The sequence below is a fragment of the Hevea brasiliensis genome, chromosome 7, assembly GCF_030052815.1.
Source record: "Hevea brasiliensis isolate MT/VB/25A 57/8 chromosome 7, ASM3005281v1, whole genome shotgun sequence".
Lineage (NCBI taxonomy): Eukaryota > Viridiplantae > Streptophyta > Magnoliopsida > Malpighiales > Euphorbiaceae > Hevea > Hevea brasiliensis.
In genome coordinates this window covers 92,794,009-92,810,035 of record NC_079499.1, presented here as the reverse complement: position 1 = coordinate 92,810,035, position 16,027 = coordinate 92,794,009, and the positions used below count along the sequence as shown (strand labels likewise).

Sequence of the window (16,027 nt, the reverse complement as noted above, 5' to 3'; positions counted from 1 at the left end):
TGCACACTGGACAACATACCTAACCCCAATTCCCTTGGCACAATTCACTTAATTTCCTACTCAAACATGACCAAATAGTCACTAATTGACCATTACAACCTCTTTTCACCAATACATAAACAAAATCCAAATTTTGGTACCCAAACCCTAACTCCAAAAATTTCAATTCTCTATATACATACAATCCATAAATTAAAACACCAAAATCATGTTCAATGGCAGCCATATACAACTATTATGCAATCAAATTGATGAAATCCTAAGAGACCATAAGGCTGCCAAAATTGGTAGAAATTCTTCATGCAAATTTTGTTTAATTCTACTTAATTTTCTCACTCAATTCCTACTCCACATAAGGTATACACAAAATTTTTAAAAGGAATTGGCACTAACCTTGACTTAGTCACTTTCCACAACTTCAAAACTTCACTTTCTTCCTTTCTTTTTACTGTCCAAAGCTTGCTCTAGGTATGAGGATGAGTTTTTATGAAGAGAGTAAGAGATTTTATGGTGAAATGGGGTGAGAATCAAAGCTTTGAATTAAGAAATCAATGGAGGAAGAAATAAGTGGGTTTCGGCCAGCTAATGGGAGGAGGAAGACAACTGATTTTCTTGTAAATTTTATCTCTTTTTATTAGTTTATTAAGTGGTTGTCTAAATGTGGTTGGTGGAAATTTTTAAATGACATCATTATGATGTCATAATTAGGTATTTAATTCATTTTTTTTTCTTTCTTTTCTATTCATTTTTAATTAAATTTTTAGCAATATTTATTCACATTTTATGTCATAATAATTATTTACTTAATTGGACAAGCAGGTCAAAAATCATCTCCGAAGACGAAATAAGCAAAATGCCCTCCGTTTGGCTTATTGAGCCAAAATCGTTTGTACCAATCGAAAAATTTTTCTAAGCCTTTTCTTGGCATTCTAATGTCATAGAAACCTTAATGACTCTTCTCTGGAGTCCCAAAAATTATTTCATGAATTTTCCCATGGGTTTAGGGCTTCTAGCTGTGAGGACCACAACTTCCTACTGGGTTACCTATTGCTAGGGCACCGGCTCATTTAACTTGGTTGTATTTTATTTCTAAAATTTTTTCTACATTTTTCTTGTTAATATTTCAGTTAATTATGGCTTTTCACTTTAGTCTAAATATTTTTCCGGACGTTCTAGTTGTCCGGACTGACACCGGTCACCGAAACAGTAGAATGCACAGAATTGCTACAGTGAGGGTGTTACACATAGTCTCATGGTTAAGGTTTTCAACCTGTATTACTTTGGAATTAAACCGATCAATATATTCCCTCAGGTACTCTCCTTCCTGCTATTTCACCTTTTATAGGTCCGAGGATAGTTTCTTTAGCGGGATACAGGATATGAACTTATTCTTGAACTCAGTGGTAAGCTAATGAAATTTTTGAATTGACCTAGGCTTAAGGCACTGGTACCATTTCTGGGCCAACCCAGTTAACATTGTTAGAAACACTCGACATAAGTGGTAATCATTGACATTCTGGAGCATCATCATTGTCTGTAAATTCGCCACATGGCTCCTTAGATTTATTTCTCCTAGCATATTTGTCCAAGATGGATAACTTGAATTTTGATGAAAACTATACGGCTAGGATTGGTTTGGATAGTGAAGACTTGTCCCCACCCACAAAATTTTCTTCCTCCACCTATTTCTTGTACCTTTGCTTAGCTTTCACTATACCTCAATTCACCTTCAGTTGGGGTGACTCATCAGTGAGCTCTTCCTATTCATCGACCCCTATTAGATTGATCTTTTTCCCGTTATTGTTTATCGATCGGACAATTACAAGACCGGCCTCTTTAGTTTGGGTTGGATTTGCCTCTCCAAAAGGTTCTCTTGGGAGAAGTTCTGCCCCAAGAATAAGTGCTCCAGGTGATAAATTAGTTATTGGGATTAGTTCCTTGAGTAAAGCAATTTGAGCCTTTATTTCTCTTATTCACTGATATACTTGCTCTAATGTCATTCCTTGCAGTGGGCCCTATTAATCAGGCTTGACAGTGGGCACCATAGTGTTATGTGGTGAAACCTGGCCGCTGGATGGAATGGTAGGTGTGGCCAGGTTCTAGGTTACTGCGACTACTGGCAGATTTCCACCTAGTGTGAGGGTAATTGGGACAGCATTCTTATTAAGAGTCCTTAGATCTGCAACCATTAAGATAGTAAAAAGGTGCAAAAAAATGAATATAAATTATGAGTGGAAATTAAAACTCTTTAATAGCGCAGAAAATGTAAAAGAGAAAGAGAATGATTTCAGATGTGGGGTATTAACTAGTAATTTGAGTTTCCCACAAACAGTGCCACTCATGTAGTCGTGAGCTTTAAGAAACCAGTCCTATTACCATGTAAGCCTGTCAAACAAAGAAAAGTGAGGTCGATGGCCTTCTAACCAGCCACTCTAACGCTCAAGTTAGAAAATAGTAGTTTGAAAATGAGAAAATAAGAGAGTAATTTAGTATTGGTTTCAATTGTATATATGTGAAGCTGATTCTTGATTCTTCTTTGATATATATAGGCTTTAAGGAAAATAGTCATTGTTTTAATCATGGAGACAATCTGAGGTTGATATATAGAGATTGTCACCTGCAAATTTGGCTTGATCTTTGCTTAATGCTTTTATTGCTCGATATAGGTTATGCTCAGCTTGTTTCTCGAGTGATAACGTTGCTCCTTCTTACATTGCTGTTCGGATTGGGCTTAGACCAAACTATCTTTTTTTTGGTTTAATCCTGCCCGATTTAGGTGGTTGAGTGGCCTCTGGCTTGGGTTTGACTCTCTGAATGAGCATTTGATGCTTTAACAACCAAGTTGGATATTTTAGCTCAGCTTTAACTCATTAACACTTTGACTACCAAGTTGGATATTTTGTTCCAAGCGCTAACTATCTGATTCCCCGTAGTATCACTTCCTTTTAACGATAAGGAGATTCTTAGTTTGCCATTAAGTCCAAGGGATCTAGATAATAGTTTCTTTTTTCCTACTATCCATAATGGTGTTTATAGTGTGAGGTCTGGTTATTATGTTGCATAATCTTTTCATGATGCGCCTCACATGTCTTCCTCCTCATATAATTCTTTTATAAATTGAAAGGATTTATGGTTGATGAAAGTCCCTCCCAAGGTGTGAATTTTTGTTGATGAAAGTCCCTCCCAAAGTGTGAATTTTTCTTTGACGCTTCCTATTAGTGAGCCTCCCTAAATGTACATCTTTAATAGGTAGAAGAGTTTATATGTCTATTTCGTGCCCTAGGCATGTGTTGGAAGGAGAAACTTTGGCTCTTATCACCTCTTAGTTTACATGTGGATGCCCCTATCTATTTAGGTTGTATGAGTTGGTTTCTTTCCTTGTCATATAAAGCTAAAAGATGATGCTACGATCTTCTTCGTTCTTATGCAACAGTTTATATGGAATGACTAATAAATCAGCGTTTGAAAATTTCAGGCATTATCCTCAACATCTTTGCTCAATTGGTGTTAGTATGTATGTGGAAGGAATGACTAAACCTCAAGAAAGAGTATCCTCCCTGATTCAATGGTCTCTCTGCTAGCAATGCCCTCTACTAGTTTTACTAAGGGCCTGTATGGTTTAGCAATTGGATATAACTGATAACTGACAGTTGATAGCGGTTACTGTTAACAGATAACTGATAGCTGATAGCTGATGATAGCTGATTTGTGTAAAGTGTTTGGTAAAATTATGTGTAACTATTACTGTTAATGTGTAAAATGACCAATAAGATTATATATATATATATATATATATATATATATATATATATATATATATATATAATTTATTTTAATATTAAAATAAATATACAATTATTAATTGATTATATTATATTATATTATTTATTTTATTATTAAAATAAATATATGTTTATTAATATATTATATCGTATAATTTATTTTGTTATTAAAATAAATATACTATTACTGTTTTATTATGTTTATATAATTTATTTTATTAATATATAAATAAATAAAAATTAAATAGTTTTTAAAAATGTAATTGTAAAATAATATAGTAATTGTATTTTTTCTTGAAACAATACATTAATTATATTAGAAAAAAAATCTTATAATATTAAATTTTACATGTAAAAAATTTGTATTTTCATAATAAATAAATATTTTATGTTTTATATCACTAATAAAAAAATTTTAAAAAATTAAAACCTAACATTATAAATGATGATATTATAAAATAAAAAAAAAGAAAAAAATCAGTGCCATTATTAAAAATGTAAGAACTGATTAAATTAGGATTACAATTAAGGGTATTCTTGTTAAATAATAAAAAAATTATACAACAGCTCATGAACAGCTCATATTATAGAGATGATAGAAAATATAGCTGAGAAGTACTCTATAAGTAATTAATTATTAAGCATATTGATTCAGCTGTTTAAATATCTAATAGCTATCGATTGATTAAATGTCCAATAGCTGTCAGTTGCATCCAATAACTGAACTAAACATCTCCGGAGTCAAGCACAAATGCTTCTATGCCACGTCATGTGGGAGTAACGGGTTTAGGAGCAATGTATTGTTTCTTTAGTAATAAATTTTCTCTTTCTTTTTTTTTTTGGATTTTTTTTTATTCCTTTTTGCTTTCTTAAGTTTGTAATAAAAGGTACTCATTGATTGATTTTTCAATAAAATGAGTTATTCCTATTAAAAAAAAAGAAAAAAAATTAAGAAAAGAGAGGAAAATAAGGGCATAAATTGTTGTCATCAAAATTTATTAATATTCAATTTAATTTCTTTATGAATTTTTAACGTGTAAAATAGTTGAATGTTTGTGAAATTTTTATTTGAATTAAACACAAATTATGAGAGAACTTTTTATCAAGTTGTTTTCGATAAAAAAAAATCTTTTTTAATTATTTAATTTTAATTAAATTTAAAAAAATACATTAAAATTAAAATTAAAATTTTAAAATATTTTAATATTATGAAAATAATTTATTTAACCCCACAGTTATTCCGTGGTATTAATCTTTTTTGGAGATATTGTGATTATCTGTCTACTTTGGGATTACACGGAAAGTAATCAGATTGTCTTTGTATTGTGTGAATTATTTTTTATTTTATTTTAATAATATAATTTAATATTTATTTTTTATATATTTTTAAAACCATATTAAAATTCAGTTAATATTAAAAATTTTAATTAATTATCTTAAATACAAATTAAATTTTATTAAAATTTTCAACATTAGAATCATTTGGCACATGAATGAAAATGGACATTCCTATAAAAACTTTTATTACCTCATTTTTTTAGCAAATGCTTTTTTTTAATCACATATATATATATATATATATATATATATATATATATATATATATATATATATATATATATATAATTAAGGTATTTTACCATTTTATAATTTTGTCCATCATATTATAAGTATATTCAATTAAAAATAATTATAAATTGATCAATTATTTATTAGCGCTAAAATTAAATTTACAACTTATTTATAAATCAAAACAATCAGAATTTCTTAACGATATTATTAAAATTATTTTTTATTTTTTGTCTAACTTAATTAATTATATTAAAACAAATAGCAGATAGCTATATGATCAACTAATGTTTATTTTCTGCAGAACTTATATATGTAATTATTGATATCTATGCAAAACTATACATAATAAATTATGAATCTAAAATTAAATATAATGAAATACCAACACATATTATAAAACTCCATCATTAAAATGTAAAAAAAAAAAAAATTGAAAATTAATTTAATTATACAATATTGTAGATCATAGTGAAAGAAGGTGTAAACGCTATGAAAAATTACTTGCTCATTAGAGTATATATTTTAATAATTGATTTTAACCACATTGATCAAGTAATCAGTAATGACATTAAGTTTAGCCAGTGTATACATAGGGGCTAGCAAATAAGTAACTCCATACCTTTTACGAAGCAATTCAAAATAAAAAATTTGTGGTTTTGAATTTCAAATTTCTTTGGTAAGTATAAAACGTTGAGAAGAGGGTATAATTTTATAGAAAAAAAGGTAAAGTGAATATTAACGTCATGATTAAATATAGAATATATATGTCTTAACTTTTAAATCTCAATCCCCTCTAATTTTTAGAATTGAATTAGATTTTTTATCTAATATTTTAAATTTAAATATTTATATAACTAGTAATTAAAAGAAAATATTTTTGAATAGGTAGATAAACAAAATAGTTTTATTCAATAAATATTTAAGTTGTTTTTGATAATTTTTTTTTAATTATTTATTTTTAATTAATATTATTTTAAAAAATAACTGAAATTAAAATTTTAAATTTTAAAATATTTTAATATTATTAAAATAATTTGTTCAACCCGCACAGTTCTTCGATGATAGTAATCTCTTTTGGAGATTTCGTGATTATCCGCAAACTTTTGGATTACAGGAGAATTCTGAACATATAATTAAACAGGTAATACACTTTTATCATCAATTTTAGATTTTTTACCATCCCCCGATAAGATCGAAAATGTGACGTCGTTTCATATCCATACATAAATTAAGCGCGCATGCAGACATTACACGTAAACAATAAAAGAAAATATTGGATTTACCACTTGTAGTCGTAACAAAACCCGCTTTCCAAATTTTGCGAATATAATTATTTATTTATTTATTTTTTTAATTTTTAGCCTCGCATCGCCGCCTTTCTCTCTGAAGCGATGCTCTCTCTCTCAACAAGGAAGAAAATCCCAGATACCAAATATTGAAATAAAAAAAAAAAAAAGGAAAAACCAGGCAAACACTCCAAATATTTTCTGTCACGCGCGCTCAGCCTACAAAATTTTCCCGAGAAAACGAAATATGGACTCGACGCCCGTGAATTGGGAAGCTTTGGACTGTCTTGTCATTGATTTTGCGAAATCAGAGAATTTAATCGAGGATTCCTTTTCTTCTCCATCGCCATTATCTTCTCCTACTCTTTCTCCTTCCCCTTCCGTCTCCTCTTCGTCTTACCAATCCAGATTGATCATTCGCCAGATCAGACGGTGCTTGGAGGCTGGTGACATTGATTCAGCCATCGATCTTCTCCGGACTCACGCTCCTTTCGTCCTCGATGACCATAGGCTTCTGTTTCGGTTGCAGAAGCAGGTTTGTTTTTTATGTTGCTTGTTTGTGTGTTGATTGTTTCCTTGCTACGAGAATTGAAATTAGTTTGTTTGATTTTATAATGTTAGAATTTTTTTTTATTGAGACTTTTCTCTGTCTTTGGGTGAAGAAATTTATTGAGCTATTGAGGAGCGGGACGGAAGAGGCTAGAGATTCTGCAATTGAATGCATAAGAACGGCTCTTGCTCCCTGTGCTCTTGATGCCTATCCGGTAATTACTTCATTTTTTTTAAGGGAGGAGGCTTTATTTATTTGTTTTTTTTTTTTTTTTTGTAGCTTTCCTATCCATATATCAACACCATGCCTTGAGGATGGTAATTTTCAATTCATGAGTCACTGTTTCATCTGGAACTGACTTTTGGACTTTGCTTCATTTATTCTATTAGAATAGTCCATGGCTGTGAATTAATTTAAGTTTTGGAGCAAATGTGAATACATTGTCCAGAAGCTGAACTTAGATCTTAGTTTAGATGTTGCACACTGGCTCTTTAACTCAGTTGAGACAGTGGACATATAGGAATAGAATAGTTAGTGTGTTCATTGTATATCACTAAAGTACTTGAATTTGTGGATTAGACCTGCCACTTGGGATTAGAGAGGGACTGTCTTTGGAGGTTCATCATTTGCAATTTCTTGAAATTTGTGCAGACTGTAGATGATGAATTAAAGATAACAATTTTGGATGGACAGAATTTGTGAGAGAAATTTGAATATGATTTGCCACAAATCCCACTAACGCAAACATAACACCATATGACACGTTTTACGGATAAATTAATTAATGATTATTTTGAGTCAACCTTAACATGTTTAAACATAATCACATATATCCAAAACTGACATGGATATAATCGTCAAGTTGCTGCAGCTGTGAATTTATGTCCAATAGTTGAGTGGTTTGTATGGATAACCCAACATCATCTAGACTGGTGGTTAGTCACCAATGCCTATCTAAATATTAAGATGGTATGCTTTGGACATTGTAATTATAATGATTGTGTCGCTATGTTGATAATTAATCTCTCAATTAGCTCATAGTGGTTGAAAACAATTTGAAGATTTGCAGAGTACGAGTCTGAAGTCGTGATGTCTGGGTTCTGTCTAAATGATGTACCATACAAACCCTACTAAGCAAATTGAATCTCAGGAAAGACTAAATTATGTTGCCATTTTATTTGTATCTTATCTTCTTGTGAATTTTCATTTTCATTTTTAATTTTTTATATGCATGATCTAGCAATATGATATTGGCATTACACTTGCTAAACCAATTTAGTATTATAACCTTTTTAAGTGATGAATCTATTTTTCTGTGAGCTTTGGAACAATGGCTTTATATGTGGAATCGATATACAAAAATGTTTTTTTTGAATACAGTGGTTTGCTTTTAGTTGTTGGGATCTGACACATTTCTCTACTGTGTTCAAGGAAGCATATGAGGAATTTAAGCATGTCCTTCTTGCCTTCATATATGACAAAGATGACCAGAGTTCTCCTGTGGCAAATGAGGTGGCTCCATTATTATTTTTGTTGTTGTTTCTCTTCTTCTCATTTTTTTTTGGTCCTCAATATTGGCTTACTTACTTTTTTCTTCTCAGCTATGTTTGCATAAATGTTGGAATTAACTAGAAAATAAAGAAAAAGCCTGGCATCCTATTAATTCTTAGGATAGTGAGTTTTTTCCTGGATTAACTATGGTCTGAATCAAATTGTATCTTTACGAATATGATATAAAGGCTATAACAGCATGTCTCTTCCGTATACTCAAGAACTTGAGAGTTGAAATTTGTGTCGTTCTATATTTGTACTTCTATAGTTCTTTCACAGGTTTTTTGGGCTGAATTTTTCTTTGTGATTTAATTTAAATGATGCCAACTCCATTGAGTACAAATTTGTCTTCAGTGACTTTGATGAATTAAGTGATCATGTTGGTACATATTTATAATATGTGGAATTGTGTAATTTATTATTAAGGGTAATTAGTGAAACAAGCTACTTTTGTAGGTTTCTGGGTTATAATAAATGATCTGTTGCCTGTTGGATTTGAGAACTCTTGTTTTTTCAATTTAGGATTTTGGAGGAAATTATGTGGGAAATTGTGGTGCCTCCCATGATCATGAAGGCATATATAAATACAATTGTTTAATGTTACAGTTGGAGTGTTTCTATTTAATCTACAAAAAAATTTCACTCCTTTTTTTTCCCCAAACAAACACGAAGGAAAAATTTTTAACATCAAAGGAATAATTTTTAGCATGAAAACCATTTCAACTTAAGACTTTATTTATAACCTAGAAAAAGTTTTCACTCCTTTTTTCCCCAAACAAACACAAAGGAATAATTTTTAACATCAAAGGAATAATTTTTAACATGAAAACCATTTCAACTTAGACTTTTATTCTGGAATTAGTGGAGAGTAGATGAAGCATACTATTTTTTCATGTATCATAATTTATCGAAGAATATTGATATGGATGTAAAACTTTTGGCGAAGACTACATGTATTGGACATATATAATCTGCCATGCTGTGTCTGTTTCAGTGGTCTGAGAGGAGAAGGTTTGACATTGCTGGATTAATGTCTTCTGTCCTAAGAGCTCATTTACATGCATATGATCCAGTCTTTTCAATGACGTTGAGTTATTTGATAAGGTTGGCGTTGAACTTTAGTTTAACTTTGCAAGAATTTCTTCATGGTCTTTGTATGGTTATTACTTGATGCATCAAGCCAAGTGTGATTTTCTTCAATGTTCCTTATATTTTTCAGCATACATAAAGGTTTTTGCTATCGTCAAGGAGTCTCATCACCCATTTCAAACCTTACTGAAAGGTTGCTTCTTGAAGAACGTGATCCTCCTGCTGTACCGCAAGAGAGTTTGTATGAGGCACCTCCATTTGATGAGGTAAGTTTCTAAAATTTAGACCTTAGAGATGATAGTACAAAAAATTACTGCTAAGTTGGCATTCCAGTGGCTGGCACATGAAATTGTATGAGACACCTCATGTTATCTTCATGTATTAGGCCATCAATGGTCTAGAAACTCATTGTCTACAATCAATAATTTTTCCCTAGCATATCTCTTTGTTTATTTTATATATGTCATGTTGATTCAGGTGGATATACAAGCTCTTGCGCATGCTGTGGAGCTTACAAGACAAGGGGCAGTTGATAGCTTGAGATTTGCTAAGGGAGATCTGTTTCAAGCATTCCGGGTATTTTTTTTTTCCCATATACAAATATATAGAATTCTCTATCTCTCTCTCTCTCTCTCTCTCCCTATATATATATATATATATATATATATATATATATATCAACTTCTTTCCAATGCCTTCTTTAAGTCATTCTACACGTTTGAGCTATTTTGTTAGCTGTTAGCCAATATGTTTACTGCATCATAACGACATAAATTTGAATTTTGCTTGAATGTTTTCACTTAACATATTGTATTGGAAGGGTGAGGTTATGAATATGTAGTGTTCGATGTGATTCTAATGTATCTGCAGTGTTAAAAATTTGAGAGTTTACTAAATTGAAGAATTTGATCATGCAAAGTTTGTGATTTTCTGATCTCAGATTCTGCATTTTCGTTTTCCTACTGAAGAAAGGGGAAAGATCTGAGAGACAGAGACTCCTTAAAAATAATGATAAATAAATAAAAGGAACAATGCTTTACTTTCTAATAGGCAATACTCTATACACACCTGCATTTGTGCACTTGAGTATTTGGGTGCGAGGCTGTCCTAGAATTTATTGTATTTGAGTGACTTGACTAAAGCTTACCGTTTGAATTTCATGTGCTTATCTGTTACAGAATGAATTGTGTCGGATGAAATTGGATGTCTCCATGCTTGATGAGCTTGTTTGCGAATACTGTGTCTATAGGGGCATTGTGGATTCTGGTCTTACTCTCCCTTCTGGTGATTCTCAGACTTCCATCTTATGCTTTCTCTTCATTTTAAATGCTCTCTCTCTCACATCAACTATTTATGATTCCTCAGGAGTGCAAAACCCTTCTGAACCTTTAAAAGTCAATCAACCAGAACCCAGCTATTGTTCATCAAGAAACTGTTCTCTTGAAGTGGATCATGCTACCAGTAAACATTCAGATGGTGAAACTTCCATGAGCAATGCTCATACAGATGGTTCTCCTGAAAATAATGTGGATATGAATAGCACAACTGATGCTGAGTTAAGATATTCTTGTGAATCTACTAGCAATTGTGAAGATTGTAGCACCAGTGGATCAAATCAAACTGCAGTTTCGAAAGTTCTACACAGAAACAGAAACTACATAACTGGAGAAAGGAGCAAACGCAAGCGATGGAGGGGTAGGGTAGATGACCAAGATTATATTTCTGGAGTTTCTGTCCACGGATGCAGCAAGCTAGATTTTAGTGCTACTGCTACCTGCTTAAATATGTCAAAGGAACAACAGGTAACTTCTTGGTAATTTGTTACGTTTTTCTGTGATAGATTCACTGTGTAATAGATTTTTCTGCAGGGCTTTGAGAAAAGTTCCCCAATGGACCTAAACATTAGGGAGGATAAATATGAGATTGTGCTGGGGATGAAGGAACTAGCAAGTAGAGGAATGGCTGCAGAGGTTGTGGAAGAAGTTAATTCTTTGGATCCACACTTTTTTATGCAAAATCCTATCTTGCTTTTCCAGTTGAAGCAGGTGAAAATGGATCTTATATTCATTGTTTTGTTGAAATCATCAATTAGATATCAAGGATAATGGCTTTATTTTTTGCTATTTTTGCTGGATGCTCATTCTGACTTTTTATTGGTTGCAGGTTGAATTTCTTAAGCTGGTCGGTTCTGGCGACCATTCAAGTGCCCTAAGGGTTGCGTGCTCACATTTAGGGCCCTTAGCTGCAAATGATCCAACTCTGCTGAAGCCCTTGAAGGAGACTTTGTTGGCATTGCTCCGTCCTAATGAAGATGCATTAGGAAAAGGCTTGCCTTTACATGCTCTTGCAACTTCTCTCCAGGTATTTTGTGACTGGGTGGGGTGATTATATAACAGTCATTGTCAACTTTGTCTTCCATTAATTTGTTTCGCTATTTCTGTTTGAATCTTTGATAATTGGGTTTGCATGCTTGCATAATATAACTGGTAATGATTGTTGTTGAATGTTCCTCTGTTGCAAGTTTTATGATCGTATTGAATTACAGTTGGAAGCTTTGGAAGTAACATGCCAAAATTTTTAACTGAATGAGGGCATGTGATTGTTCATAAGTTCTTCCATATACCGACAGAGATATTATTGATAAACCAAGCTACGAGTATTTACACAAAATTTGGTAACTAAAGTAGTTTTTGCATGCATATTTGAAAAGCAATGTCATTACTCATCAAATGACCCATTTTAGACTTTTTCCTTCTTGCTTGTGTGGATAGGATTCTGTTTTATGCTTTCAATAACATGATGTATTCATTGTCCTTTTCTAGTATACTATGAGGTTATATTTTAACTATTACATTGTTCGTTGTCAAACATTTTGAGAATTATAAGCATGGGCCCAATAATTTCCTGGGAAGAATGTGCAATAAAGTTTTTAGATGTACTTCTCCTGTCCATGTGTTGGATGATTTGTCTTTTAATTTGATAATCTTCTAGAAGAATAAAACAGTTTTAACCACTACAAATGTTGAAGCTTACATCCTAGAGGGCAGAGTGACTAATTATGTTCAAAATGTGTTGATGCATCTGCTCTCCATTTGAGATTTCTAGCTGACTGTTTAATTTTGTTCACCTTAATTAGCTCTTGTTTCATGTGCAAAAAGCAATTTGGCATAAAGACGACTGCTTAGAGTTGAAAATATTTCAGCTTCCATACTTCCATTAGCGTCTTATTTTGGGAAAATTATAATTTTATTCCTATCTCAACTCTATATTTGATTGGGGGTTATATGTAGATGCATTAAAGTATCTATGGTAATTTCTTGGATAGGTTGCAATTGGTAGGAGGCTTGGTATTGAGGAACCGCAGCTTATGAAGTTTATGAGAGCAATGCTTCACACGCACAATGAGTGGTTTAAACTTCAAATGTGTAAAGATCGCTTTGAAAGTCTTTTGAGGATTGATTCCTTGAAAGAAGTTAATACTCCCATGCTTTCTGCATGTTCATTGTCGAAGTCAAATGCTGATAGCTGCACCCAGGGATCCAACCAAGTTACAGTATCTTCAAGCACCAAATTGTCTGAAGATGGTGGCAGTCCAACTCAAGTGTCATCCAGAGATGTTGTATGTGATGAAAATGCAATACTCAAAGTTATGGTAAGTTGTGCATGTCTTGCTGTGCTGCAGTTTTGATTATTCCTCTCTCTTCCTGATTCTCTCTCTTTCTCTCCATTGGGGTAATCAAGTCAAACTTATTCTGAAAAAAAAAAAAAAAAAAAGCACTGGAGCTGCTGCAGTAAAGTTAATCCATTTTTGACCTGGAGGACACGAGTTCAAGCCATGGAAACAGCCTCTCTGCAAAGCAGGGATAAGGCTGCAACCAGTCCAAAATTTTGTACATATAATCTCAAATACTCCTGAAAATTCTAGCCAAATTAGTCTCTTTGTCTTCATGAATAACCCTTTTTCTAGCTCTTCGTGTATAATACAAGTATTCATTCAATGCTAATCTTCATAATGAGAATAGGCCAATGCAGGCATACTTGTTACTGTTTCATTAATGTCCGGTCTGTGCTTTTTGTCTCTGCCCTCTTTCTCTTAACTACAATTGGACTTCTGTTTTGCTCTTACAAAGATAGTGTACTTGCCTAAATTGATCTGTTTTACTACTAGGAAAGCTTTTTTGAGCTTTTCAATCATGCTTTATGCAAAATAGTGAACAGAAAATAATTCTAGGGAATGTTTTATCTCAACATTTTTCCTCTGCAAAGATCAGCTTCATCTTTAGGATATTGCAAAATGTATTGTTTACAGAAAATAATTTTAGGGAAACATCTTATCTCTACTTCTCTAAAATGGTTGCTCTGAAAAGTCGATTATTTTAATTCTGTAATTTCACCTTAAATAAACCAAGTCTTTGTTTTATCCATCTTCAACTTGTGCTCATCACAGTGTCTCGCATAGCTGTTGTTTAATTAATGGATTGATGCAGGAATTTCTTGCTTTGCCAAGGGCTGATGCCATCCATCTCCTTGCACAGTACAATGGAAATGCCGAGACGGTCATCCAGCAAATATTTGCATAGCTTGGGATGCACAACTGTATCAAAAAAACTTTTATTTGTTTTATTTATTTCGAAGAAATATTATTTTATTCAATTTGTATCATAGCTGTAGATATACAAATACGATGACTTGCATAGTGATAGCGCTAGTACCATATGCCAAAGAACACAGCCTTTTTTGTTGGTCTCTGTACATTTTACATCATGTGTTCTTGTCATTAATAAAGCAAATTATTTAATCGACTCGACTGATGTTGACTCTCTCTCTCCAAGCTATTTGAGCAATTGATCAGTATTTTTGTGGGGTCTTGATTTTCATGGGGATATGGTTAACAATGATGGAGATTGGAGCAAAGCCCTTCCCTGAAGGCGATAGTTTTGTATCGATATGCTTGGAATAACTAGCTCTTTCCATATGTTTAAATGTATGGGCTTCTCCTATCGATGGTTATAAGCCCTATGTTCAGGGCATTATTCAAGTACAACATCCTTTAATGAAAGATTATTGGAAGTTTAAACTTGATACCCAATTGTTAAATTCTATTATGTTGTAAAATAAATGAATAAAATTCAGAACCAGTCAACAGCCGAAAGGATCTAAAATTCAAAGGGGATGATACTCCTAGTTTGGCTAGGAGCTGCTGGAGGAAACCATTTCTTTAACCCATTCATGTTGTCTTCTGTGCGGTGCAGCCCATATCTAACCTGAGATACGGAAATCAATGCAGTAGGAGATTAGCGTACCTGTACAAGGCCAAATAATATAAATAAAAAAAATCAAATCTTTGCATTTTTTTATTTTAATTTTATCTTTTTTATATTTTAACCAAAAAAAATGTCAAAAGTGAAAGGTTTAGAGGAATTTTATCAAAATTTGAAATATGATATGAGGGAATGGTTACTAATGGCTCAGCATGTCATACGACTTTTTTTGTTTTTAAAATGTAGGATTCACTTAACACATCATATAATAATTAAAAAAATAAAAAAACTTCCCCTCTCTCTCTCTCTCTCTCTCTTGTCCCACTCTCTTGGCCTGCATAGTTTGGCTTAAAATACTTCTTCCTTAAATCTGTCATAGTTTTGTTAGCATCAAACATAGAAGAAAGGAAATACTATACCCATTACCATGTCATTATTTCACTAAGTTTGAGGAGAGGAAATACCATACAAAGATCAGATTCATGGTTTTTGGATTATGAACTAATTGCCTACGAGACAAAGACGGACACAATCAGTTTCGACCCAACCTTGCCAAGTGCCATTGATGTTTTGCTCCAGCTACCTTGTTAGAAACTTCATGCTCAAGTGTCCTGCTTGGACGTCAGCCAGTTTTATCCTTTGGAGCCTCTTTCTTATTCGGTTCACGTGATGAACCAACACCTAATTCCTGGATGTTTGGTCGATAGATCAATCTTACTTTTTGACGCTAGATTGGCCGTAACATATCCATTGTCTCCCTACCTCTGGTTACCAATACGAAGGTTTTATGAATGGCTTAAGTAAACTTTTAGGTTCAATGGAAGATTGTTGTATATGTACCCATATCAACATAGACTTCTCTAATAGTACAACTTCTTACGCTCCCTCCGTTTATTCACATCCATTGATAACCTTAGTTCCCAACTCTTCCAAAGA

At 32.5% G+C, this 16,027-nt stretch overlaps 1 protein-coding gene across 1 annotated transcript; it reads left to right on the top strand.

Annotated features, from left to right (window-relative positions):
* Positions 1-6,740: 6,740 nt before the first annotated feature.
* Positions 6,741-14,632, top strand: LOC110638259 (uncharacterized). The gene is made up of 12 exons (XM_058150173.1): positions 6,741-7,175; positions 7,303-7,404; positions 8,622-8,702; positions 9,736-9,845; positions 9,961-10,096; positions 10,308-10,406; positions 11,009-11,114; positions 11,196-11,632; positions 11,699-11,875; positions 11,994-12,191; positions 13,156-13,482; positions 14,318-14,632. The coding sequence occupies exons 1-12, from the start codon at positions 6,888-6,890 to the stop codon at positions 14,408-14,410; spliced, it is 2,154 nt and encodes a 717-aa protein (XP_058006156.1). The 5' UTR covers positions 6,741-6,887; the 3' UTR covers positions 14,411-14,632.
* The last annotated feature ends 1,395 nt before the right edge of the window (positions 14,633-16,027 follow it).